Source organism: Sapajus apella, unplaced genomic scaffold (genome assembly GCF_009761245.1).
Source record: "Sapajus apella isolate SASKATOON/1434 unplaced genomic scaffold, GSC_monkey_1.0 scaffold220, whole genome shotgun sequence".
Taxonomy (NCBI): Eukaryota; Metazoa; Chordata; class Mammalia; order Primates; family Cebidae; genus Sapajus; species Sapajus apella.
The window spans coordinates 519,287-546,892 of record NW_022437160.1 but is presented as its reverse complement, the minus strand read 5'-3'; the positions used below and the strand labels follow the sequence as shown (position 1 = coordinate 546,892).

Below are 27,606 nucleotides of genomic sequence, written 5' to 3'. Positions count from 1 at the left end.
GAGCCTGCAGTGCTGCTGCGGCGGCCGAGGCTGGGCGGGGCGCACCCGGCGCAGAGCAGGGATCCGGGAAGCAGAGAAGCCGGGACCTCGCCGCTGCGCAGTTTCCGCCTCTTTGAGCGGAGCTGTCCCATCTGCCACGCCGGCCGCCTGGGAGGATGGGAACGTCTCAGCGTCGCATTGGCTCCCTGCAGCGCCCCCTCCTCACCTCGGGAAACACGCACAGGCCCCGTGTTCCTCCAAAAAGTTGTTTTTTTGTCTTTTTTAAATAATGTGAAAATGCCACGCGAAGGTTTGAACCAGAGGCCCCTCCAGGGGCCGGGCTGGGGAAGGAAAGGGAGACGCAAGATGGGGGGTCCGGGTCCCCGAAGCCTGTGGCCCCTGTTTGGGGCCAGAAGTGGGTGAGGAGGGACCTCCGCTGTGTCAAGGGGCTCCAGGCCCAAAAGAGTTCAGTTCAGTTCCAAGAAAGGCTGCTCTCTAGGGAGGGCTGGGGGGATTCCTGCCTCATTTGGCACCGAGGGGGTCAGGGGGGTCAGGGGAGCGGTCTGGGGGGCTAGGGGGCGGAGGGCCAGGGCCTCCCGTTTGGCACATGGTGGGGGAGGGGGAGGGAGAGGGCCCGGCCTCAGGGGCCTCGCCGGAGGCTGCGTCTGCGGTGGTGGCAGTGGCGCCGTCGTCCACAGAGGATTCCATTCTCAACCCCTCTTCTGGGGGTGCAGGGGGGTCGGGTCTTCGGGGAATCAATTCTCCACGGGGCCTGAAGATGGACAGAAGAGGGAAATGAAATTACTAGGGGGACAGCCTCATGGCTTCTAAGTCACTCAGCAGAAAAGCAAAGCCCTCACCCACCGTGGCTGGAAAGATCTGTTCTGGGTCCTCTCTGTCCTCACCTACCCCTCTCCTCCCCTCTGCTCCAGCCACTGGGCCTCCTGCTCTTCCTCCAGTGCTCCCAGCACCATCTGACCCCAGGGCCTTCACACGTGCTGTTCCGGCTGCCCGGAACACTCTTCCCATGTGACTCAGACCCCAGCTGCAATGCTTCCTCCACAGAGGCCTTCCCCCACGATTCGGAGTCAAGCAGTCACCCCTGCATGCTCCAGCCTTTCTTGCTCATTTCCTCTGACGGCTTTGCGATTCTCACTCTGGGATGACCCTGTCCTTGTTTTTTTTTTTTTTTTTTTTTTTTGGTTTTTTTTTTGTTTGTTTGCTTGTTTGTTTTGAGACGGAGTCTTGCTCTCCTGCCCAGGCTGGAGTGTACTGGTGCAGTCTTGGCTCACTGCAACCTCTGCCTCCCGGGTTCAAGCAATTCTCCTATCTCAATTTCCTGAGTAGCTGGGATTATAGATGCTGGCCATCACACCCAGCTAATTTTTGTGTTTTTCATAGAGACAGGGTTTCACCATGTTGGCTAGGCTGGTCTCAAATTCCTGACCTCAGGTGGTCCACCCACCTTGGCCTCCTAAAAGTGCTGGGATTACAGCCGTGACCCACTGCACTCGGCCTAGCCCGTCCTTGTTGAGAGTTTCCTGTCTAGCTTGTTCCTGTAGAATGTAAGCTCAGAGACGACAGGGGCTGTGGTCACTGCTGTGTCTCTAACATCCCCCTGGCACAAAGCACCCCTTTTCCTGGTCAAAGCACTCTCCCCAGAAACTCCCACCAAACTTCCCCATGACTCTAGCTCTGGCCTCCCCAGGCAAGTGGAATGAAAGCCCCATGCATTGCACAGACCAGAAAACGAAGGTCTGTGAGGGGCAGGTTCTCGTTGAGGGTCTTACATCAGGATCCCTCATGCTCCCCCCTGTACTTCTTACCTGGGGGGCCCTCGGTCAGGTCAATGTCTTCACTCCCCGTCCTGAGCTTCAGTACCCCCTCCCTTTTTTTTTTTTTTTTGAGACAGAGGCTTGCTCTGTCTCCAGGCTAGAATGCAGAGGCTTGATCTCGGCTCACTGCAACCTCCGCCTCCCGGGTTCAAGTGATTCTCCTGCCTCAGCCTCCCGAGTAGCTGGGATTACAGGCATGCGCCACCATGCCCAGCTAATTTTTTTATTTTTAGTAGAGATGAGGTTTCACCATGTTGGTCAGGCTGGTCTCGAACTCCTGACCTCAGGTGATCCACCCGTCTTGGCCTCCCAAAGTTCTGGGATTACAGGCGTGAGCCACCTCACCCGTCCAGTTTCCCTCTTTAAATGGCAAGCATGACCTTCATGCTTCATGGAGACTTTGGGAGGATATGTGGCATCTCTCAGCACCCAGTAAACCTTTGCTAAGTGGACAGAGCCATGCTGAGCAGGGCAGAGGGGAGGACTGGCCTCAGGCCCCCACTCCATGGTCTTGGGAGCCAGACAGGCTCAGCAGCTCGCAGACCATGCTGCCACAGAAATATCTGTCAACTGAGTGAAGGGATTTGGGGTTTCGCACGATTGCACCCTCCGTCTCCTCTCCTGGTGATTAAAGGTGAAGTCATCCTGGCCTGCCAGCTCAGCCCTGACTCACCACTTGGCCAGTGTCCCCACACCCTGGAATTCACCCCACCCTGTCCTCACAGAGACCCTCAGGGAGGAAATGACATTCAGAGTGAAGCCTGAGGATGCAGTCAAGTGAAGAAGAGTCAGCCCCAGCACCATCCCGCCTGCCCTTGACTCTCTGCCCTGTCCAACCTCTCCATTAGCATGGCCGTGGCTCACTGTCCTCTCCCCAGCCTCCCAGCTCCCACTCTTGCCCTGCTTCTGGCCCCAAGTGGCCCCAGAGCATCTTCCTGCACCCAACATTGACTTCCCTCCCCTGCTGATAGTCCTCCATGGCTCCCTAGCACCCCCAGGACAAAGTCCCAGCTCCTCAGTGCACCCCCAGCCCTCCATGCTCTGCCCTTCCCCCTCTCCCCAGCCCTCCATGCTCTCTGTCACCCCCAGCCACACCAATCTCCTGTTCCTTGAGTGGGCCAAGCTCTCTACTGCCTCAGGCCCTGTGTGCAAGCTGTCCTCTCTGCCAGCACGCCACGCCCTTTGCCTAGTTCATGACAAGCAACCCTTCCAGTCCCCAGTTAATACGCTTCTAAGGGGGAAACAAAGTCCTTTGCTCTTGTCATCTGCTTTTCCTGCCAGCCTGAGTTTGCAGTATTCATCTGTCGTGGCAGTGTGTGGTCAGTGTCTGTGGGCAGGGCCGGGCAGGCTCCCACTTCTTGCTCCACCCTGAATCCCCTGTGCCCAGCACAGTGCCTGCACACAGGGGATGCTCAGAAAACATCAGCTTAATTAAGCACAATCATAGCTAATAATAATAATCGCTAATGGGGCTAAGCACAGTGGCTCACTCCTGTAATCCCAGCACTTGGGGAGGCCAAGACAGGCAGATTGCAGATTGCCTGAGCTCAGGAGTTCAAGACCAGCCTGGCCAACATGTCAAAACCCCGTCTCTACTAAAAACACAAAAATTAGCCAGGTGTGGTGGCAGGCGCCTGTAATCCCAGCTACTCAGGAGGCTGAAGCAGAAAAATCACTTGAACCCGGGAGGTGAAAGTTGCAGTGATTCAAGATTGAGCCACTGCACTCCAGCCTGGGCAACAAGAGTGAAACTCCATCTCAAAATTAATCGTTAATGGTTAGAGACCGCTGCTGCATGAACAAGCTCTGTGCTACATACATGGGAGGACTAAGCCGTTTAATCCCCTCAGCAATCTCATGAGTTAGATCCTGTTATCATTCACACTCTACAGATGAGCACAGAGAGGGAAAGCGACTTGCCCCAGGTCACACAGCTGAGAAATGGCAGGGACAATATCTGGACTGAGGCAAGACTGGGGAAGCAGGAGTGAAACTCTCCAGTGGCACCTTCTACCTTAGCTCAGATATCCGGGAGCCCACCTGCCCTGTCAGGCTGGGCACAAGCTCTGTATCCTGCGGTGTCCCCTCGCTCGGCAGCAGGGGGCAGCAGAGGGCCCAGTCCCATTCCAGTCCTGTGCTGGGACCTGCCTGTGCCCTCCTCTCCCTGAGAGTGGCCTCAGCATTACCAAGAGTTGGGTGACCTGACCCCTCTCCCAAGGTGGCCACAAGGATTAGCGATATGGCACATGTGAAACGCCAGGACAGAAACCAGACCAATGTTCACTACTGGCGAGGGTGCAGGCCCAGAGGCTGAGCAGCTGCAGGTTTGAATCCCAGCTCCTCACTTCTCTCCATGCCTCGGTGTTCTCTTTTGTAACATGGGGGCGAGACTGGGAGGGCCCGGTCGCTCACGCCTGTAATCCCAGCACTTTGGGAGGCCAAGGCGGGAGGATCATTTGAGGTCAGGAGTTTGAGACCAGCCTGGCCAACATGGTAAAACCCCATATCTAGTAAAAATACAAAAAAAAAATGAGCTGGGTGTGGTGGTGCATGCCAGCCTGGGCGACAGAGCGAGATTCTGTATCAAAAAAAAAGAAAAGAAATGAGGACGAGACTAGAATCCACCCCATGGGATCGAACTGAACATTAAATGGGTTAAATTGTGGTGAGGCACTGCAGCGTCCAGGCGAGAGCAGCAGTGCCGCTGTGACTGCTCTCTAACCCCAGCCGTGTCCTCTCTGCTCTGGTTCACACCAACGGGCTTTGAGCACGCTGGGTTCCTCTGTCCTTGTCTGCCTCTGAGCACCGTGTTCCCCAAACGGAGGTTGGATTAGGATCTGGCAAGTGCCAGGCCAGAGTCTGAGCCCAGAGATGGGACAAAGATGGGCAAGAGTTGGGAGTGGGGGGAATCCCTACAGAAGAGGAAACTGAGGCTCAGTGGTGGGGGCGGCCTGCCTGCCTATGACCGTCTGATGGACACCGCCTGGTCTGAGCTGGTTCCAGAGCTGGGGGGGTGGTGTCTGACGACTGAGAGAGGAGAGAGAAGAGACCCGGAAGAGAGAGGCAGGGACATTCAAAGATGGTCACAAGAAATTGGCAGTGGAGCATAGAGGCACAGAGACGGGCAGAGGAGGGGCAGGGCCGAGGCCTTGAACCTGATACCTGCGGGCCGGGCGTCGGGGGCCCGGGCGGGTGGCCCCGGGGTCTCCAGCGCAGGCGAGACGGAGAAGCGGGAGAAGCACAGGGGGGGGCCTGGAGGGGGGAGGAGGGGGAAATCCTCCGCCCACTCGAAACTGCCTCCTGCGGCGGAAGGGAAGACCGCAGTCAGACCGCAGGCACCTACGGCGCTCCCGCCCTCCGATCCCTCCCCGTCCGCCCCATGAGTCCCGCCCCCTCCGGCCCACTCCCGCCCCCTCCCGTCCTATAGGCCCTGCCCTCACCAAAGCCGCTGTCGTTGCTGGGAAACCCATCTCCGGGGGTGGCGGGGTGGGGAGGCGTCGGGGGCGCTGGAGGCGTTGACGGGTCCGTGTCCCCCTCGGGGGGGCCCTGGACGCTCAGCTCGTTGGTTGGCGTCTCCTGTGAAGGCAGGTTAGGGGGAAGCCAGAGGGGACAAACCGTCATGTTCCATTTACTGCATCCTCCAAAAGCCACAAAACCCCGCTAATATTTCTGGGGATCTAGGAATCCCCGTTTGTAATCACTGACTCGCACTCTCTGGAGAGGTGGGTGGAACCCTTGATCTGGCTTCGAAGCCTTGGGCCAGCCTTAACCTCAACCCGGCCCGAGGCTCCTTACCTGACAGCGGAGCCCTACACACAGCTAAGTAGCCCACAGCAGGGATTCTCTCCTGGTTCCTTAATGCGCGGCCTCCACCGGATCCCCTAACTCAAAGTGATCTCCGTAAGCCCCACCCCGTCCCCATCAGTCCCACCATCTCTGAGATCTAAACGGCTCCCTTGGCCCTTCCAACCCCTGCCCCATCCTGAGCGCATCCCATGCTGGACGCTGTGACTGTGCCCTCGAGCCCTCCCTCAGAAGTAGACCTGCTCCCGCCCTCCAAGTCTCACCCCTCTGAATACGCTGCAGTCGCCCAGGCCCCAGTTCTTGGCCTTGCCTCCATTCCTCTCATAATCTCAGCCCGGTACGCCCGCCCCAGGTTCATCTAGACAAGGCTGCAGTCCCTAAGCACCACTCACCCTCCCTTTTTCTCTTCAACACCATCCCCTATGTTTTTGTTTTAAACACAATCTCACTGTCGCCCAGGCTGGAGCCGTGTTGCGATCATGGCTTAATGCAGCCTCGACCTCCTGGGCTCAAGTGATCCTCTCACCTCAGCGTCCTGAGTAGCTGGGACTACAGGTGTGCGCCACCACACCCAGATACTTTTTTTTTTTTTTTTTTTTTTTTTTTAAGAGACAGGGTCTTGCCATATTGGCTAGGCAGGTCTCAAACTCCTGGCCTCAAGCGATCCTCCTGCCTTGGCCTCACAAAATGCCGTAATCAAGATGCTGAGATTACAGGCGTGAGCCACGACGACTGTTTTTTTTTTTTTGTTTTTTTTTTTTTGAGACGGAGTCTCGCTTTGTCACCCAGGCTGGAGTGCAATGGCGAAATCTCGGCTCACTGGAACCGCCACCTCCCGGGTTCAAGCAGTTCTCCTGCCTCAGCCTCCCAAGTAGCTGGGGTTACAGGCGCGCACCACCACGCCCGGCTAATTTTGTATTTTTAGTAGAGACGGGGTTTTTCCATGTTGGTCAGGCTGGTCTCGAACTTCCAACCTCAGGGGATCGGTCCACCTCGACCTCCCAAAATGCTGGGATTAAAGGCGTGAGCCACCGCGCCCGGCAGAGGCCTAACTCTTAACACAATCTTCAACCCATCTCTTTTTTTTTTTTTTTTTTTTTTGAGACGGAGTTTCGCTCTTGTTACCCAGGCTGGAGTGCAATGGCACGATCTCGGCTCACCGCAACCTCCACCTCCTGGGTTCAGGCAATTCTCCTGCCTCAGCCTCCTGAGTAGCTGGGATTACAGGCATGCACCACCATGCCCAGATAATTTTTTGTATTTTTAGTAGAGACGGGTTTTCACCATGTTGACCAGGATGGTCTCGATCTCTTGACCTCGTGATCCACCCGCCTCGGCCTCCCAAAGTGCTGGGATTACAGGCTTGAGCCACCGCGCCCGGCCCTCAACCCATCTCTTTAAAGACACGTCCCAGTAGTTAGGTCTGCCATCCCTGACCCCACCCCAATTACCTTAAGACTGCCCGCTGCATCTCTGAAGCCCACCTGCAGCCTAGCCATGACCCTTCCCTAGTGGGTAAGATTTGCTCCATGGCCAGACAGACCTACAGACACTAGAACTCTAGTCAAAAAACCATGCCCAAACTCTCACTAGGCCCCGCTCACACCATCCAGGCCACGCCCCAATCCTCTTCTCAACATTTCCTCCCGAGTCTCCCCAGGATCCCATACTTGACTACCCAGTACTCCCCTCTTTCCTTTCGGACTCACCCTCCCTCTCACTCTCCAGGCCTCTCCTCTCCCTCTAGACCCCGCCCCATCATAAGCCCCGCCCTCGCCCCAGGTCCCACCCCAGCTCTGGGTTCGGCCCGTCCTCCCGGACCTGCCCCATTGCCAGGCCCTGCCCTCACATTCAAAGCCTCCTTCCATCTTCCCTAGTCCCGCCCCATTTCCCTGATCAGTCTCTCCCCAGACCTCGCCTTCCCCTTCCAGGGCCTGCCTGCGCCTTGCTCTATCCGCCCCGCCCTAGGCTCCGCCTCACTCCAGCCTTAGACTTCCTCCAGGCCTCCTCTTGCGGCGCCATAGGCTTGGTCTTCCTTCAGGCCCCCCTCCAGACCCTGTCCCAATCCTAGGAGTGGTCTTCTTCCAGGCCCCGCCCCGTCTCTAGACTCCGCCAGTTCCAAACTCTGCTCTGGACCCCGCCTCACTCTAAGCGCAGCCTTCGTCTAGGCCCCGCCCCAGGCCCAGAGCGCCCTCTCCGGGCCCCGCCCCATTCTAGCTCGGCCCCGCCCCACTCCATAAGTGCACTCCCTTAGGCCCCGCCCTACTAAGGCTAGCTCTCCCTCCAGGCCCCGCCCCACTCTAGCTCGGCCCCGCCCCAGTCCCCGCCCCGCTCCTGCTCGGCATCCCGCCAGGCCCCGCCCCGCTCCAGCTCGGCATCCCTCCAGGCCCCGCCCCGTTCCAGCTCGGCATCCCTCCAGGCCCCGCCCCGCTCCAGCTCGGCGTCCCGCCAGGCCCCGCCCCGCTCCAGCTCGGCGTCCCGCCAGGCCCCGCCCCGCTCCAGCTCGGCGTCCCGCCAGGCCCCGCCCCGCTCTAGGCCCGGCTCCCTTCAGGCCGCGCCCCCACATCCGCGCCCTCTCGGGTACCGTACCTGGTCGAAGAGGTAGACGGTCACGTCCCCGTGGAAGGAGACCATCTTGCGCTTCCTCTCCAACTCGCTGTCCTCTGGCTCGTCGGCCCCGCGTGGAGACTTGAGCAGCCCCCGCAGCGGGCGGGCCGCGTCCGCGTCGGCGCTGCTCACCACGACGGGCACCGGGGCTGCTCGCGCCCTCCCGGGGCCCCGCGGCCCCGCCGCCGCGCCCGACGCCGCCGCCTCCTCGTCCTCCTCCTCGTCCTCGTCCTCGTCCTCCCCGTCCTCCTCCGCCGGCCCCGACGACCCCGCCCCGCCGGCCTCCCCGCCAGCCGCCCCGGCGTCCGCGCCCTCCCACGGGGGCCGCCGCGGGCCCGGCCCCGGGAACGGCGTGAGCGTGAGCGGCGGCAGCGCCAGTGAGAGCCGGGAGAGCCTGGCTGCGAGGGGAGAGACAGGTGAGCCCCTGTCCCGAGGAGACGGAGGCAGGCCCCCCACCTAGCTGTGTGGCTTCAGGTAAAAGTCCCCCGCACAATCTGGGCCTCGGAAGGGCTGCACCGGGGCCTTTCTCCAGGCAGGGTGGGAAAGGGCCTCTCCAGTGTTCAATCTCCCAGAGCTCCCCGATGCCAACGGCTTTAAGCCCCGACTTCCCACAGCCCACCAGGCCCGCGTGCCCTGGCCCAGCTGACCTCCCTGGCCTCTGTCCCCACCTCCTTCTGGCCTGACCTCCATCTAGCCACATAGGCCACCACACCATTCCTCACACTTACAGGCCTTTGCACGTGCGTTCCATCTGCTTGGACTCCCTTTTGTTTTTCTTTTCTTTCTTTCTTTTTTATTTTTTAAGAGACAGGGGTCTCACTGTGTTGCCCAGACTGGTCTCAAACTCCTGGCCTCAAGCAGTCCTCCCACCTCAGCCTCCCAAAATGCTGGAATTACAAGCGTGAGCCAACGTGCCCAGCCTGGACTCCCTTTTTTTCTTTTCTTTTCTTTTCTTTTCTTTTTTTTTTTTGTTTTGAGACAGTCTCGCTCTGTCTCCCAGGCTGGAGTGCAATGGCTCCATCTCGGCTCACTGCAAACTAGCCCTCCTCGGTTCAAGCAGTTCTCCTGCCTCGGCCTCCCAGGTAGCTCAGACTATACAGGTGTGCCACCATGCATGGCTAATTTTTTATATTTTTAGTAGAGACGGGGTTTGACCATGCTGGCCAGACTGGTCTTGAACTACTGACCTAGTGATCCACCCTCCTCAGCCTCCCAAAGTGCTGGGATTACAGGTGTGAGCCACCTCGCCCAGCCTGGACTCTTTTCTAACACAAGTCCTGCGCATTGCCCAGCTTTGGGCTTTCAAAGCCTTCAGAAATCTCCCAGGTCAGGAGCACCCACTCTGCACCCCATCCACCAAGCACCTCTCCTGAGCAGATTTTCTCAGCGTGTAATTATACTTCTGTGGTGGTGTGTTTGCCTTGCTAAAGAACAGAGACTGAGTCTGACTCATTCATAGCCTCACTTCCAGGCCCCAAGCACACAGAAGTACCCCGTCACTGTAGGATTAATGTGTGAATGCTACCTGCTGTGTGACAATGACCAGGGTACTTCCTCTCTCTGGCGCTTGATTGCCAAATTTGGGGTGTCTAACCATCTCCAGACCCCTTCCCTGACCCTAGACTCTCCAATTTTAGCCTACTGGGAAGGAAGGACTTGAGGTCCCTGGAGGAGGAAACCCGGCTCGGAATCCCAAGCCTATCTTCACTTGCTGTGTGTCACTGGGCAAACAGATCTCTCTCTTTTTTGGTGCGGGGGACCGAGTCTCGCTCTGTAACCCAGGCTGGAATGCAGTGGTGCGATCTCGGCTCACTGCAACCTCCGCCTCCCGGGTTCAAGCGATTCTCCTGCCTCAGCCTCCTGAGTAGCTGGGACTACAGGCACGTGCCACCACGCCTGGCTAATTTTTGTATTTTTTAGTAGAGACGGGGTTTCACCATGTTGGCCAGGCTGGTTTTGAACTCCTGACCTCAAGTGATCCGCCTCGTTGGGTCTCTCAAAGTGCCAGGATTACAGACATGAGCCACTGCACCTGGCCAGATCGGCCTCTCTGAGCCTGTTTCCTCACTGGCAGATGAACAGGGATCACTTATCCCTCCATTACTGCATAAGTGAATGGCCCTGTTCTGGCAGTTGGTGGGGGCAAGAGGAGGACTGAGGTGCTGCAGGGAGAAAGATGAATGCACATGGTCCCTCTCTGGTCCTCGTTCTCTCTACTCAAGTTTTACTACCTTTTGCTATTCTCTAAACATGCTGAGCCAGTGCCTATCTCATTGCCCTCTATCTAGAACACTGTCCCCCCTTGATGACCACCTTCTTCATGCTTTTGTGGACCAGACATCTCAGGATGATGGATTTATGGGGGATGCAGCATAAAGGGAGTTTTTCTGGGGGTTATGAGTACCCAGATAAAGGTCACAGTGACAACCTTTAAAAATCAGGAAGACTTCCTGGAAAGGGCAAATTTGGGTGGGGTCCTGAAGCATCCTTCAAGAGTTCACTTGATGGAAAAAAGCAGGCCATTCTCTGCCTCTTCTCACCAATCCTAATCCAACCCAGATCCTCTGAGGCATCTTAGCTGCTCATTTCCCAACATTTTCATGCTGCCGGCGCTATTTCCTGATACAGCTGGTCACAAACTCCCTACAACAATCTCAAGGAAATGTCAGTGTTCAAACACCACGGGCTTTAAGGAAGAAACGTCCTATGTCCAGCCCGCTTCCTGACCCTTGCCCACTGAGCCACAGGCTCCTCTTTCCTCAAGTGTGGCTGTGAGGTGGCCAATATAAAACAGGACCCAGCCACTTAAAACTTTCATACCAGTTTTTTTTTTTTTTAAGATAGTGTGTCACTCCGTCGCCCAGGCTAGAGTACACTGGCAAGATCTCGGCTCACTGCAACCTCTGTCTTCCTGGGTTCAAGAAATTCTCCTGCCTCAGCCTCCTGAGTAGCTGGGATTACAGGCGCCCACCACCACCCCCAGCTAATTTTTGTATTTTTAGTTTCACCATGTTGGTCAGGCTGGTCTTGAACTCCTGACCTTGTGATCTGCCCACCTTAGCCTCCCAAAGTGCTGGGATTACAGGCGTGAGCCACCATGCCCGGCTTTTTCATACCAGTATTTAAGGAAATTTCACCTCCTAGAGATCTGCTGGAACTGTATTTCCTATGTCCACATCTCAACAAGGGCTGTTTACTTTTACCCTTCATTTATCTTAAATAGTTTCCTCTGTGGCAAAACACTCTTTGTGTTCCTATCAAAACTCAATGTTCAGAAAAGGGATTTCTTGGCCTTGTAGCTCACTAATTCCATGGTGGTGGAGTTGGGTCTGAAGCTCCCTGAGTCCCAGACTTGGGCAGCTCAGGGCCTGGCACACAGGAGGCCTGGCACACTGGACAGATGCCTTAGCTTATTGGAAAGTTTTTGGAGACAGAGTCTTGCTCTGTCACCCAGGCTGGAGTGCAGTGCCAAGATCTCGGCTTACTGCAACCTCCACCTCCCAGGTTGAAGCGATTCTCGAGCCTCAGCCTTCCGAGTAGCTGGAACCACAGGTGCACACCACCATGCCTGGCTAATTTTTGTATTTTTAGTAGAGATGGGGTTTTGTCGTGTTGGTCAGTCTGTTCTCAAACTCCTGACCTCAAGTGATCCTCCTGCCTCAGCCTTCCAAAGTGCTGTGATTACAGGCATGAGCCACTGTGCCTGACCAGCTTATTGGAAAGTTTAAACGACACAGCACATGCTGGTCGCCTGGGGCCTTTGAGCCACCCAGACAGGCTTCCTTTGAATTGGCTGCAACCATCAAAACAAAAACTAGAGGTCTAGTTTAAAAGGGAAAAGTGGCAGCCGGGCGCCGTGGGTCAGGCCTATAATCCCAGCACTTTGGGAGGCTAAGGCGGGCAGATCACCTGAGGTCAGGAGTTCGAGACCACCCTGGCCAACATGGTGAAACTCCGTCTTAAAAAAAAAGGGGGGGGTGGGAAGTGGTAGATTCGCCGGCACCAGATGCACCTTCCTGAGAAGTGGCTGCTGCGTCTACACGGCATTTTCTTCTGAAGCCCCACTCTGCCTCCCCAGCATGCTTCATCCATTTCCCTGTATCGTCTGGCCCCTGTGGGCATGAGACTCCTATCTAAATGAATTTCACTAGTAAGAGCAGGTGCTTACCAAATCCCTGCCCTGGTTTAGTGCTTTGGGCTTCCAAATTCATTTAACCTTCACAGCAATCCTATGAGGTAGGTTCTATCCCTGCCATCCGTTTGGGGCAGATAGGTAAACTGAGGCACTGTGCAGCAAGGACATTTGCCCAAGGCCAAAGAGCAAGGGAGGGGACCGAGCCAGGATGTGAGCCCAGGCGGTGCGGGTTCCAGGGCCTGCATTCATCACTGCCAGCCTGACCTGACATCTTTACCCACGCTCACCCACCGCACGCCTCAGAAACAGCCGGACCTCAGCCCTGGCCGTGCCCCGCAGCCTCCTCACCTTTGATCTGCTCGCTGTTCCCCTGAGGGGGTCCCAAGTCCAAGAACAGTCGTGGCATCTCGGGGCCCTTCCTCTCGGGCTTGGGGGGGTCCCCGTCTCCGCTGGGTGCCGTGTCTCCGCCGGCCCTGCTGTCTGGGGCCCCGGGCTCTCCCTCGGAGGCCACCTCCGGCCTGGTTCTCGGGGGCGCTGGCTCCGGCCTCCTCGGGTGCGCCTCCGGTGGCGGTGGCAGTGGTGGCGGCGGTGGCTGTGGCCTCGTGTTGTCTACCCATCCGACCTTTGCGTCCACGCCGCTTCCGGGGCCGCCGCCGGGAGCCGTCCCCGTGCCCACTGGGGCTCGGCCCCCACTCCCGAGGTCCAGCCTCCCAGCCCCTGGGACTCTCGGCGCCCCCCCAGTCTCGGGGGCTCTCCTCTCGGTCCCGGGTTCCAGCGTCCCGTTCTTGGGGGCTGGGCCAAGGGGGCCAGGGGCTGTCTCCCCGCCGTTCGGGGAGGAGCCCACTGCGCTGAGTGCAGGGGCTCTCTCCAGAGAGGTCTCTGGGGCTGGCTCCCCGATCGTGGGGGCTGGACCCCAACTCTCGGGCTTCTTCTCCCATGGCCCTGCAGCTCTCCAAGGCCCAGTCTCTGGGGGCCTCTCTGTGTTCCTGGGGAATCTCAGGCCCCCATTCTCTGACACCTTGTCCTCGCTCTTTGGGGGTGTCAGGCCCCCATTCACCAGCACCTTCTCCCCGGCCTCTGGGGACCTCAGCTCCCCATTCTCCAGCGCCTTCTCCTCCCTCCTTGGGGGTGTCAGCTCCCCATTCTCCAGCACTTTCTCTTCTCTCTCGGGGGACGCCAGGGCCCCATTCTCCGCCGCCTTCTCCTCGGTGCCCGCCTTCTCGATGTCCGGGGCTCTCTGGTCCCCGTTCTCCAGCACTGTCACCCCGTTCACTGGGAGGCTCGGGCTTGGGGCTTGTTTCCCGTTGCCGAGGGCTGTTGGGTCCCTGCTCAGGCCCGGGGCTTTCTCTCTGTTCCCGGGGCCTCTCCCCGCCTTCCTGGGTCCGGTCTCCCGGGCTGTCGCCCCCTTCTCCCCCAGGAGGTTCCTTGTCACATCCTCCCGCAGGGACATCAGCAGCTGCTCCGTGCTCACTTGAACCACGAAGGTCGGCTTCTCCCGGGGCCCCGGGAGCAGGAGCGGACCCGGGTCTGGAGGTGGCCGGGGCGCTCCTGGGTCGGGTGGCTCGGGGGGAGCCCGCGGCCGAGGGACCCCTTCCTCCTCGGCCGCCCCCCCCACCTGGGAAGGCTCCCTCGGGGGAAAAAGGGGTCTCGGTCTCGTAGCCGCTGTCCCCCGGCTTGGGGCCCGGCGACGAGAGGCCTGAACCGGGACTGGCCACGGCCGAAGGGGGGTCGGGGGACGCGGCGGGGTCCGCGAGGACCCGAGGAGGTGGCGGCGGGGGGGGGGGGAGCGGGAGGTGGCCCCCGCCCGGGGTACTGGGGCGCCGCCGCCCCCATAAGGGGGTCCAGAAACTCGGGGGGGGCCGAGGCGGGGGGGGCCATAGGCAAGTCGGCCAGGGAACCCCGCTCTGCCCGCAGCGAGGAGTCGTCCTCGGGGGGGTGGGGACAGCCAAGAGCAGGGTGGCCCCCCCAGCCTGCCACAGCGTCCCCCCGCTCCAGTGGCAGGCAGGAGCAGGCCCCCTCTCGGCTGCACAGGGGACAGGGTAGGGGGCCCCGGCGGCTCGGGCCACCTCCAAGGCTGCTGCTGTCTTCCCCTGGGGAGCTGCCCTCCTCCTCCTCCTCTTCTTCTTCCACCCACGGGGCGGTCCCCCGCTCCCCCAGGACCTCGGCAGGGTCTCCTGCCAGGGTCTCCCCGGCGCCCCGGCCCTCGGGGTCCCAGCCGCTCAGCAGGAAGCTGCCTGACGCTGAGGACTGGGCCGGAAAGAGGGGGGAGGCCCAGGTCTCGGACACCAGCTGGGGCACCTCGGACGGGGCCTGGGGGGCCTGAGGGGCAGGCACTCCTGGGTCCAGGGGGTCCCAGTCGTTAGGGAAGAGAGGCTCAGGAGGGGAGCCGTGCTCCTCCAGGCGGATGTAGTACTCGCTGCTCACGGAGGGGCTGCGGGCACTGATAACAGGCAGCACGCTGGGCGTGGACAGCGCCTCGTAGAAAGGGTTGGAGGGGTTGGCGTGGGGGGCTGGGGGTGCCGACGCTGGCTGCCAGGTGGGCGCCGCCCCACCCCGGCCGGCCCCACGCCGGGCCTTCTCCCACAGGCACTCGAGGTTGAGGCCACGGCTGCTCTCGGTGACCGTGAGCACATCATCAGGGTCGGCCCCAGGGAAGCCATCCAGCAGGGGGAATGGGGAGGACAGGGTCCCCGGGCGGGGTGCACTGTGTGCAGGTGGCCAGGGCCAGGGGAAGGGGCCGTCTCGGGGTGGTGGTGGCGGAGGTGGGGGCCGAGGGGGCCGCTCAGAGAGCAAGTAGGTGAGCTGCAGTTGGAGATCAGAGGCAGAAGGGCGCTGGGCAGGTGGCCGCCAGCAGGACTGAAGTATGTCATACCTGGGAAGAGGTGGGGCAGAGTGAACAGGGTAGAGACCCAGGGAGGGGACAGACAACCAGAAAGAGGGGGGACAGAGACCCAGAGAGAGGAAGACAGAGACCCAAGAAGTGGGGCAGAGATCCAGGAAGAAGGGGGGACAGAAGAGGGCAGATTCAGAGGAGGTAACTGGGCTGGGGGGTTGGGTATTAAGACCCAGAGAAGCAGGAGTGGGGGAAAGATGCCCCTAGAGAGTGGGTGACAGGGACCTGGAGGGAGAGGGGACACAGCAGCAGATGTGGGGAACAGCTGGTGCATGTGGTGCCCTCGTTTGGGCTATGAGTTCTGGAATCAGGTAAGAAGCAGGGATCTAAGGTGAAGCAGGTTCAGATCACAGCTCTGCCACCCCCTGCCTGTGTCCCCCTCCAAGTAGCAGATGCTGTCAGAGAGGATGGGGACATCCCCACTTCACTCTGGAGGGCAAACAGGATGTGGGTGTTGTGAGAAATTAGGTGGGGCTGTGGGACCATCTTGGGTGGGGTGCGGCAGGCCCAGAGCCCCGGATGGGCCAGCCCTCACCAGTAGTCTGCGTAGGGCAGCTTGAGCCTCGGCCGGGCCAGCTTCACATGCTGCTGGCGGACCACGAAGGCGAGGACCTCCTCGTCTGACAGGTGGCGGTAAGGCTGGGCCCCAAACTCAAACAGCTCCCACAGGGTCACCCCCAGGGACCTGTGGAGAGCAGAGAGATATTGCCCAGCCCTGATCCGCCTGGGCCTCAGTTTTCCCATCTGTAGAACCGGTGGCATCTATTAACCCTTCCATCTTCCTTGCCTGCCTCGACCCCGTGGCCCAGGGTCCTCACCAGATGTTGCTCTCACGGCTCTGGTCCACCACCATGAAGGTCCCGTGCAGCTCCCCGAGGAGCTCGGGCGCTGCCCAGCGCAGCGGGATCCACAGGCGCTCTGGGGTCAGGTAGTAGTCCTCCTGGGGAAGCCAGGGCCGGGTCAGACAGGTCAGGGTACCCCATAGCCCCCATCCCGACTGCGGGCAGCCGTACTTTGTAGTTGCTGTGGGCGAGCCCGTAGTCTCCGATGCGCACGGTCAGGTCCGAGGTCAGCAGGCAGTTGCGCAGGGCTAGGTCGCTGCGGGAAGAACGCGAGGAGGTGGGCGCAGGGACAGCCCTCCTGCGCCACCCCTGATCATGCCCCTTCCATCTGACTCCGCCCCTCACGTGACCCCGCCCCACGACACTCACTATGCCCTTGCCTCTTACTCTGCCCCTTCACTCTTGACTGCTTTCATTCTACCCTGCTGTCTTGTCTTCTCCTCTCCCCTGGTTTCTCCAAGCCTCCTCTCCTTTTCCTCTGTCCTGGTTCCTCATTTTCTTCATCTGACCCTTCTCTGTTGACTCCTCCCCCTCCCCTTCCCGGCCCCTCTCCTCACCACCTGACCCTGCATCCCCCTCACCTGGCTCTTTCCATTCCTTTCCTGGCCCCTCCTCCTCTTCTGACCCCTCCCCCTCCCCGACTCCGACTCCTCCACTGGCTCCTCCTCCTCTCCTGCCCCTCCTTCTCTCCTGGCTCCTCCTCTCCTGAACCTTCCCCCTCCCCTGGTTTCTCCTCTTCTTCTGCCCACTCGCCCTCTCCTGGCTCCTCCTCTCCCTCCTCTGGCTCCTCCTTATCTCCTGGTCCCTCTTCCTCTCCTGGCTCCTCTTCTTTCTCTCCTGACCCTTTCCCCTCCCGTGGCTCCTCCTCCTCCTCCTCCTCCTCTCCTGGCCTCTCCCCTCATCACCTGACCCTGCCTACCTCTCACTTGGCTCCTCCCATTCCCCTCCTGGCCCCTTCTCTACTGGCCCCTCCTCCAGACCCCCCTTGGTTCATTCCTATTTTGTGTCAGCCAGTCATGGGTCCGCCCCCACTTTAACCCCTGCTCTGCAGCCTCCACTCCTTCCCATTAGTAGCTCCTCCCGCGGCTCCCCGTCTTTCCCACCTGTGCACGTAGTTGTGGGAGTGCAGGTGCGCTAGCCCGCGGGCGATCTCCAAGCCCATCCTCTGCAGCGTTCGCAAGTCTCGAGGGGGTAGTTCGGGGGACAGGCCCTCAGGGGGCCGCTGGGCTCGGAGGTAACGCTTCAGGTCCCCCTGGGAGGGAGGCAAGGAAGGTCAGCACCACTAGCCCCTCACACCTCCACTGAATCTGCCCCGAGGTTGGGGTGGCCTCTGCTGTCACTAGGTAGCCCCTCTGAGCCTCAGATTCCCCTGCTGCTTGAAGCAGGTAATAAGAGTCCATCTCGCCTGCTTGTTCAGCGCAGCCCCCAGGACAGTCAGCACTTGAGAAATGCACATGCCACACATCATCTACGATGATGATGATGCTGACGACAAAGTCCAAGGGCACCAGGCTTGGCCCTGCCCCGTCCAGCTCCTCCCTCTGCTCTTCCCCAACCACCCAAGACCCTCACCAGTTGACAGAACTCCATAATCAGCAGAAACGGCAGCGTCTCCACGCACAGACCCAGGCACTGAAGTACGTTGGGATGCTGCAAGCTCCTGCAGAGTGAGGATGTGATGGGTCGGGGAGGCAGCCCCTTCCTCCTCATGCCCACCCAGTCTCCCAGCTGAACCAAACTGCTGCCTCCACCCTTTTTTATTGTTTTGGTTTTTTGAGTTGGAGTCTCACTCTGTCACCCAGGCGGGAGCCCTGCCTCAGCCTCCCGAGTAGCCAGGATTACGGGCATGTGCTACTACACCCGGCTAATTTTTGTATTTTTAGTAGAGACGGGGTTTCTCCATATTGGCCAGGCTGGTCTCGAATTTCTGACCTGAAGCAATGCACCCTCCTCGGCCCCCCAAAGTGTGGGGATTACAGGTGTGAGCCCCCGCACCACTTTACCTTTTGGATCTCGGTCTCCTCACCTCAGAGTCTGTCTCCTTGACTACACCCCACTCCTTCTCCTTTTATTTTTTATTTACTTATTTATTTTTTTGAGATGGAGTCTTGCTCTTTCGCCCTCGTCTCTGTCTGGATGGCCCTCACTGGCCTGCTCCTGGGGCCAGATACACAGGCACCCCTGTACCTCTCCTTTCTCCTTACGCCTCACCTCCATCTTCATTCCTGCCCCGGACTCTTCTCGGTCTCCTCCTCTTCCTCCCCCCAGCCTCCTCCTGGCCTCCTTGGCTCCAGTCTCCCTCCTTCCGTTTGCCCCTGACCTGCTTTTCACTGCACACTACCCTCCGCGGCTTCCCAGCACCCCAGGACAGAGCACCGGCACTTTGATCCCTCCTGCCCCTCGGGCTGGGCTGGGGGTCAGCTTCAGCCCTTGTGGGTTTTCCCAACTTGCAGGCCCTTGCTTAGGCCCAGGCCTTTGCACCTATAGTTCCCTCTCTCTTTTTTCTTTTCTTTCCTTTTTAAAAAAAAATTTTTTTTTTTTGAGACGGAGTTTCGCTCTTGTCACTCAGGCTGGAGTGCAATGGTGCAATCTCGGCTCACTGCAACCTCCACCTCCCAGGTTCAAGCAATTCTCCTGCCTCAGCCTCCCAAGCAGCTGGAATTACAGGTGCCCACCACCACGCCCAACTAATTTTTGTATTTTTAGTAGAGATGGGGTTTCTCCATGTTACCAGGCTGGTCTTGAACTCCCGACCTCTGGCGATTCGCCCACCTTGGCCTCCTAAAGTGCTGGGATTACAAGCGTGAGCCACTGTGCCCGGCCTGCAGAACGCCCACCTCTCATCAAGTTCTCTTGGCCCCCCAGGCCTCTGCATCAACATCTCCCCAGGAAGCTTCGCTGCCCCCCAGTGCTGGGCTGGATGCCCCTGCTTTACCCTCATGCTGTGGGAAAGAGTCAGGCTCAGGGGTTTGAACCCTGACTCCCACTTTACTAGGTGTGTCATCTCAGACAAATCACTTCTATACTCCCGGCCTCAGTTTCCCTCATCTGTAAAAGGGAAACCGAGTAGCTGGGACTACAGGCACCCGCCACCACACTTGGCTTAATTTTTGTATTTTTAGTCGAGACAGGGTTTCACTATATTGATCAGGCTTGTCTCGAACTCCTGACCTCAGGCGATCTGCCTGCCTTGGCCTCCCAAAGTGCTGGTATTACAGGCTTGAGCCACCACGCCCTGCCACCTGGCTAATTTTTGTATTTTTTAGTAAAGACTGGGGTTTTGCCATGTTGGCCATGGTGGTCTCAAGCTCCTGACCTCAAGTGATCCCTGGGCCTCAGCCTCCCAAAGTGCTGGGATTACAGGCATGAGCCACTGAGTCTGGCCTTCACCTTGCATGCAAACTGCATTTCCAGGGCTGCTCACTCTCCATGAGCTTCTTCTTGTCTCAAAGCCTTTGCACCTGCTGTTCCTGCTGCCTGGGACGCACTTCCCACAGTGCTTTGCATGGCTGACTCCTCCAAGTCAACCCGGCCTCCCTGATGGTCCTGTCCAAGGCAGGCCTTTGTCACATACTGCTTCATTTCCTCATGGTACTTATTCTCTGACAGTGTCTCTTTTTAAGATGCATTTCTGGCTTTGGCATAGTGGCTCTCGCCTGAAATGCCAGCACTCTAGGAGGCTGAGGCGGGAGGATCGCTGGAGCCTAGAAGTTTGAGACCAGCCAGGGCAACACAGTGAGACTCCATCTCTACAATTTAGAAAAAAAAAAAAATAGCCAGGCTGGGCGCAGTGGCTCACACTTGTAATCCCAACACTGGGAAGCTAAGATGGATGGATCACGAGGTCAGGAGTTCAAGACCAGCCTGGCCACCACGGTGAAACCCCCATCTCTACTAAAAATACAAAAAATTAGCGGGGCATGGTAGTGTGCGCCTGTAATCCCAGCTACTTGGGAGGCTGAGGTAGGAGAATCCATTGAACCCGGAAGGCGGAAGTTGCAGTGAGCCAAGATTGTGCCAGTTCACTCCAGCCTGGGTGACAGCGCAAGACTTCATCTAAAAAAAAAATAGATAAATAAATGAAAAGAAAAATTAGCCAGGTAGAGTGGCTATGTAGGCAGCTGAGGCAGGAAGATCATGAGCCCAGGAGGTCAAGGCTGCAGTGAGCCTTGGAAAAAAAATTTTTTTTTCTTCATTTATCTATTTTGTGTCTTCTCCACTAGGGGGTGAGCTCTCCTAGGATGAGAATTTGATGTGTCTTCTTCCTGCCTGATGTCCCGGGTGCCTAGACTAATAAATGCTCAATAATTAACACATGCAAAGAGAAGGACTGGAGGTCTTCAGGAGGGTGAGAATATTTGGAGGTCTGCAGGAGGGTGAGAACGTTTCAGGCTTGCAGTCCAGAGTCTGGCCAGGAGTGGGTGCACAGGAACTTACTAGTTACTTTCCAACTGGGGGCCTGGGGTGAGGCAGAGTCACGTGTGTGGTGTGAGGTCACTGCCCAGTACTCAGCCATCTACTGCCTGTGTGTAACCAGGCTCTGCTGTAATGCTGTGTGTCCTTCTCGGGAGAACAGGGTCTCTTGCTCCTGCTTGGCAGAAGAATCATGCCACAAAGTGTTGTTGTTTTCTTGCTCTGTCTCCCAGGCCAGAGAGCAGTGGCACAATCTTGGCTCACTGCAACCTCTGCCTCCGGGAGTCAAATGATTCTCCTGCCTCAGCCTCGTGAGTAGACGGGATTACAAGTGTCCGCCATCACACCTGGCTAATGTTTGTATTTTTAGTAGAGACGGGGTTTCACCATGTTGGCCAGGCTGGTCTTGAACTCCTGACCTCATGGTCTGCCTGCCTCGGCCTCCCAAAGTGCTAGGATTACAGGCGTGAGCCACCACACCCGGCCTGACAAAAGTGTTCATAAAGCTTCTGCCATGTGTGGCGCTTGAACGTTGGCTGGAGCTCCTAGCATGGGAGACTCGGGATGGCTGGTGCAGAAAGAAGCCAGGATTCACTGCACATCACCCACGAATCTGGCCAAGGCCGGCCGCTCTGCTGTCAAATCCTCCCAGCAACCTGCTAGGCAGGATGATGATCACTATTTGATCCAGACGGAAACAGGCTCAGAGAGGCGAAGTGACTTGCCTAGGGTCACACAGCTGGTAACGATGGCAACATTGGAATTTGATCTCATGTCTGTGGCTCGATAAGCAAACGTCTGCTGAGAGCCAACAGAACTTGTGCTCGGGAAACGAGACGGACCCTGAGCTGCTGCTAGTATAGACCAGCACTGTCCAACATAACTTTGCAAAGGTGGAAATGTTCTAGACCAGGCCTGCCTCTCAGGGAGCCACTGGCTACAGGTGGCTATCGAGCACTTGAGATATGATGAGGATTTTAAATGTAATTGCATTTTAATTAGCTTAAATTTTATTTTTTTATTTATATAGAGACAGGGTCTCGCTCTGTCGCCCAGGGGGAGTGCAGTGGTGCAATCATAGCTCACTGCAGCCTCCAGTTTCTGGCCTCAAGCAGTCCTCCCACTTTGGCCTCCTGAAGTGGTGGGACTACAGGCACACACCACGGTGCCCATCTTAGTTTAAATCTGATCGACATAGGCGGCCAGTGGTTGCCAGCACAGGTCTAGGGAGAGATAGGCAATAAGCAAATAAGGAGATAATATAGTGACAAGCTGGGATACAGGTTATGAAGAAAACACACGCCGTGATGTGGCGGAGCATCCCAGGACCCTCTTTGGAAGGAGGGGAGGATTTAGGGGAGGTCTCTGTGAGCTGAGACCTGAGGAAGGAAAGGGGCCCCATTCACAGCTGGGGGTGAGCAAGGAGTGATATTCTAGAGAGAGGATATAGCAAGGACCAAGGCACTAGGCAGGGAAGAGGCTTCCGTGGTGAGGGTCAGTGAGGAGGCCAGGGTGGCTGGGATGAGGGGGACAGTGGCAGGAAGGGGACAGCGTCAGACTGTGCAGGGCCTGTGGGCTGTCAGGGAGAGCGGATGTGTCCTGTAGACAGTGGGGAGCCATGGGAGGGTTTGGAGCAAGGAGTGCCAACATCCAATGTGTCTCTCAAGGTAAAGCCCACCTTTACAACTGTTCTGATGAGGGGTCTCTGCGAACACCCCCTTTCCAAAACAGGGAACTCACTACTTCACAAGGAATTTATCTGGCAAATGTTTACCTAGACCCCATCCTAGAAGCAATTAGAGTGGAGAACAGACCAAGCAGAGCAGGGACGGAGCTCCTCAGTGGCCTGCATGCACACCTGCTCGGGGACCTGGTCTGTGTCCTGGGGAAGGGAAGAACCAGCCGGTACCCAGCACTGAACATGGAGATCTCACGTCCTCTCAGCTGCCCCCTTCAGGAGGACACTAGGGCTTCCTGAACTGACTTTACAGATGAAGATCCGGAGGTTCAAAGTGGAGAGGAGCAGGCCTCTAGCTCAGCTTCTGTGCTCCCCCCTTCTCCACCATCCTGCCTCTCACTTCCCACCCCTTGCTCGGTCCAGAGGAAGAACCTGAGGTTCAGGGAGGGAAGTTCTCCTGCCAGAGCTGCACAGCCAGGAAGAGGTAGATTCCAGGTTTGACCCCATACAGCGCTCCGTCCACTCCTGAATGTCACCTGGACAAGGCGCACACCCCCTGAGAAGCCCCCAGTACCTGTATGGCTGTGCCTCCGAGATGAACTTGCGTTGCTCCAGGGGCCCGGCGCTGGCTCGGAGCTCCTTCACCACCACTTGGGCGGGGGTGTAGTCGGAGAAAATCTCTCCCAGGATCACCTGGTCAAGGAGTGCCCAGGAGTCAGTGAGTGCCGTTTCCCCAGCCCCTTCCCCTTGGGACTAGCTCCACTCCACCACACAGCTCCCCACCCCCGGCTCCTTTCTAGATTGTTCCTTCACATCCCACCACCCTAGACCCCCACCAGACATGGGGTGAGACACTCACGGGCCCAGAGTCCGATGGACGCAGGGACGGATGGAAGGATGGACAGACGGACGGACGCGTGGAGAGCCGGGTGGCGCGGCGGAGTGGTCAATGGAGTGAGGAGGGAGGCGCTGACTGACAGATGTCGGGATGGGGCGGGTGGGAGCGGGGATGGCAGGCTGAGGGGGCACGGGGAGCAGGCGAGGGACAGATGAGAAGTGGTGAGAGCAGGGGTGTGGACACAGAACAGGACAACCCGGGATCCATGGAGCCCTGCCTCCCCTCCCCAGCCCACTCACCTTCCCAAACCAGCCACTCCCAATCTCCTGTAGGTAGCTGAGATGCTGGCGGCTAAGGCCCAGTGGGGTGGTCATGTCTGGGGAGGGCAAGAGTGGAAAGTCCCTGAGCCTCTCCCCCTTCCTGAGTGCCACCAACACATCCCAAGTCAGTGGGGACTGGGGTCAGAGCAGACATCACTCTCTTTTCATTGGCTGCCACCCACATTCCATGTCAGAATATCAGATTCCTCATTGGCTGCTCACAAGACTCCAGCATCCAATCAGTGCTTCTCTTTGGCATCCCAAGCTCCTACGATATGATTTCAGCCTCCCATTGGCTGCCTCTGAGACTGTGCTCTATGCTAATCTCACCACTGCTTGCCCCACAAGAATCCCCAAATCTGGTTTTGGATGAAGCAAGGGCTTCTACCAAGATGATCTCTGTCTGCCTCCCCATAGGCTGCTTCCCAGATTCCGGGACTTCCACCTCTACCTTTCCCATTGGCCTTCCCTGGTCTCAGCCTCCCCAGCCCTAAAAGAAGACACTCAACATCTTCTGGCCTTTCCTGGGACACCATGGAATTCTAGTCATGGCGTGGGGCAGTACCTGAGTGTGAAGGCTGCGGGGCAGGCATTGGCAGGGAGACCTCAGCCAGCGGGAGAATGTAGACATCAGGCAGCGACTGTGAGGAGGAGGTCTCCTCCGCCGGGGGAGTGTACTCTCCAGAGCAGTCCTCCCCTTCAGGGTTCTCAAACTCCTGGGGCGAGGAGGGACGAGGAGGGGTGGGAGAACGCAGGGCTGAGAGACGCGCCATCGTCTTTCTCTTAAGTTTGTTTCCCCTTCATTCTCGTAACTGTCCCCCAGTCCCGGCCCAATTTCCATCCCCCATTTCTCCATCCCAAGGCTCCAGATCTTGCCATAGCTTCAAGCTAGAAGGTGCTTTTAGGTTGGCTGCCCCCCTCTCCCCACTAACCACCTGGCTTGGGGGTAAAGGCCTTGTTGGAGTCTTCCTCTCCAAGTTGAAACCCCTCATGCACCTCACCTTGAAGCCGACATCGCCCCGTTTGCAGCAGAGACAGGTGAGGAGGAGGAAGATGAAGGCCAGCAGGCCGGAGCAGGAAATGAGGACCACAGCGTAGGGAGGAGCCAGAGGAGCCCGACCCAGGGCGAATCCATCTGTGGGCACAGGGCTGGGCTGGGGTCCCAGCTTCAAGTCCCTAGATCCTGGAATCATGGCCCCCTTCCGTCCCAGCACGTCTTGGACTACAACTCCCATGATGCTCTACGACCAGGGGCCCCTTGGCAGAGGTGCAGAGTGGCCCAAGGCATTGTGGGAGTTGTAGTTTGGGGCCTTCCCAAGTGGTTGGATTGGGGGTGGGGTCTCCTAGTCCCAAACTGGGACCCCCCCCACCTCATCCCACCCCATCCTCTCACCCCAGACTTGGATGAATTCCAATGAGGGCTGAGGGAAGGAGGAGTAATAGTGAAGCTTGGAGCTTGCAGAATTTAAAATACGCTCCCATGGACAGCCCCATTACCCCTCACTGGGGAGGAGAACGAGCTCTCAGCTGCAGGCTGGGAGAAGATTCTTGCCCCATGCTGGAACCTCCCAGTTTGTGGGGTTGAGATCTGTCTTTTTTAGGGACGCTTGGCGCACACCGATGTCCTCTATCCCCAGCACAAGGCTGCGAGAAGGGAACTCCGCAAGCCCGGGGTCTCTCCAGAAGCCAGAGACGGCCTCCCGTGTTGTGTCCCCCTTAGAAATAGTATTCCTGTCCTCTGCCCCCAATTCTCCCAGCGGCCCTGTCCGTCCCCGGCTTCCTGCACACACCTGCACAAACACATGCGTGGACGCATACACACACGTTGCCCAAACGGAGCCCCCTCCCCACCCAGCCCCCAGCCTCCCTCCCACAGGCCCTGCTGACAGAAGCACCGTCCCCGCCGCTCCGGGCCCGACTGGGCTGCGGGAAGACGCGCACCAGGTGACTGGCCGGGACCCGCAGACAGACCCCTGGGCAGACAGCGAGGCCGCCGCGGGGGTGGGGGCCGCCGGACAGACTGATGGCCCGACAGACTCACCGGGGTGGGCCGGGGACGCCAGGCAACCGGAGGCGGAGACGGCCGCAAGGAGGATGAGGGCGCCGGGGGCAGGCATCTTGTCGAGGATGGCAGGGAGGTGGAGGTGGTGGCGGCTGGGGAGGAGGGGGGGGGCGGGCCCTCAGCCCCCAGCCATGGGGACCCGCGCGACCCTGGCCTCCTCCCGGCCCAGGAGAGGGGCTGGAGACGCAGGACAGGGGGAGGGAGGGGCTGCTTGCTGGCTCAGGTACCCCCCTCCCCCTCTTTGAAGGGACAGACGGATGAAGGGATGGAGAGGCGGACAGAGGAGAGGAGCTGGGGAGCCGGGGTTGCTGGGGTGGGGGGGAGAGGGTAGGATGGGGGGGGGGAGAAAGAGGGGCCCGCCCCCGAGGGGGGGGGGGGGGGGGGGGGGCAGGGCCCACGGGTGCCTGGCCCGGACACCGCTGTGACATGCCACCAGCTTGGACACATGTGCTACACGCTAAGATGCAACTGTCAGGCACGCGCAGCCCACACACAGCTGACACACGTCGCAGGGACCCTCATAGACAAGCGCATCACATACAAAGGTGGACAGCCATCAGCAGACGGGGACACGTACACGTCACACACAAAGACGCAGGGACGGCCGCACTGGAAACGCACAGGCAGGCCCGCTTCCAGCACAGATGCACCCGGCCACGCAGGAACGTCAAAGCATCACAAAGACCCACACATGCCTCAGACAAATAAAGCCCCACATCCACAGACGCACACGCCACAGGCAAAGATCCCCACGGACACCACCGTAACATGCTGACACTCATAGTCACAGCCACGCAGACAGTCCCTAGATACATGGGCAACAAAGAACACCCACAGACGCAATTATCACATACATGCATGTCACACACACACATCACATGAACTAACATAGACACAAACACAGCCGCTACACAGACAGGCACATCACATACATGAGTACACAGAAACACACATAACACATGCATGTACATGGACACATAACATGCCTCACACGGACACATGCTTCACTCGGATGGATACACCAGACATATTACATACACATGTATATGGGCACACACAACTTATACTTACAGGGCTACATAATTTACTTGCAAAAATAACATATAAACATCACACACTGATACACATAACATGCACATATGCACAGTCACACATTATACGTAAGCACAGACATGGGCACACAGATTGAATACACAGACACACAGAGATGCACTTATCACACACCTAAACAGCCATGGACACACACAACACAAATACACACACCTTTCACACAAGGTTACAAAGAGACAGAACCCCACCACAGTCACACATCACATATATAAACACACGGACACGCATAACATACAAAGACACACACCCACAACACAGACACGCACAGACACACGGATCGCAAATACCCACGTTTCCCGTGAGGTTACGCAGACGTTACACAACCACAAGCACTTGCCTCATACAAAAGATACATGATCATAGTTTATTTAATATATTTATTCTTATGAGCATTTAGTCTGTGCCAGGTATCGTCCGCAGCGTTTTACACGTACAGAATTACCTTTCAATCCTCACCACCGCCCTCTGAGATAGGTATTTTTAAATCATGCCCATTGTACAGATGAGGCAACTGAGGCACAGCGCGGGGCAGTCACCTGCCCCGAGGCACACAAGCCCGGGAGTGGCAAAGCTGGGACTGGAACCCGGTCCATCGGGGACACCGACACATCAGACAAGGACACACATACATCACGTGCCAGGCCGCCGCCGTCTGGGGGTCACATCCCACCCTCCAGCGCCCCGAGTTGCAGACACACCCGGAAGCGCGGACTCCCACCCTGGGCGCGGACCTCTCCATCGTCCGTGAGCACCTGCGAGGCGTCCCCCTGGGTGAGGCTGGGCCGGAGCTGCGCACCCAAGACGCAGCCTCAGCAACACTCGGCGCAGGCGACCCAGCCCCCCACCCCAACCCCCAGTAGGGGCCCAGGGCTTTCCACCAAAACGCGCAGCCGTGGCGCACACCGGCCGGGCAGTGCACACTCCCCGCAGAGCGCAGCCCTCCTCATCGCGGGGCTCCGGGGAAGGGGGAAGGGGCTGCCCTCGGGGTGTCTCGTTGGAGAAACTGAGGCAGGTTCATCGCGGGAGGGAGGGGGCGCACGGCCGGGGCTGCAGGGAGGAGGGGATGGAATCGGGGGGCGGGGAGTGAGAA

The 27,606-nt window shown here is 58.4% G+C and overlaps 1 protein-coding gene across 1 annotated transcript; it reads right to left on the bottom strand.

Annotated features, from left to right (window-relative positions):
- Positions 1 to 231: 231 nt before the first annotated feature.
- Positions 232 to 27,606, bottom strand: LMTK3 (lemur tyrosine kinase 3). Its single transcript, XM_032270977.1, is given in 18 exon segments — positions 232 to 751; positions 4,977 to 5,114; positions 5,255 to 5,390; positions 8,208 to 8,623; positions 12,709 to 13,972; positions 13,974 to 14,144; positions 14,146 to 15,232; positions 15,789 to 15,938; positions 16,072 to 16,193; positions 16,267 to 16,351; positions 17,199 to 17,347; positions 17,668 to 17,755; positions 22,761 to 22,879; positions 23,324 to 23,400; positions 23,910 to 24,060; positions 24,346 to 24,479; positions 25,386 to 25,498; positions 27,248 to 27,606. Coding segments are annotated over 18 exon segments (4,425 nt in total). The 5' UTR covers positions 27,256 to 27,606; the 3' UTR covers positions 232 to 734.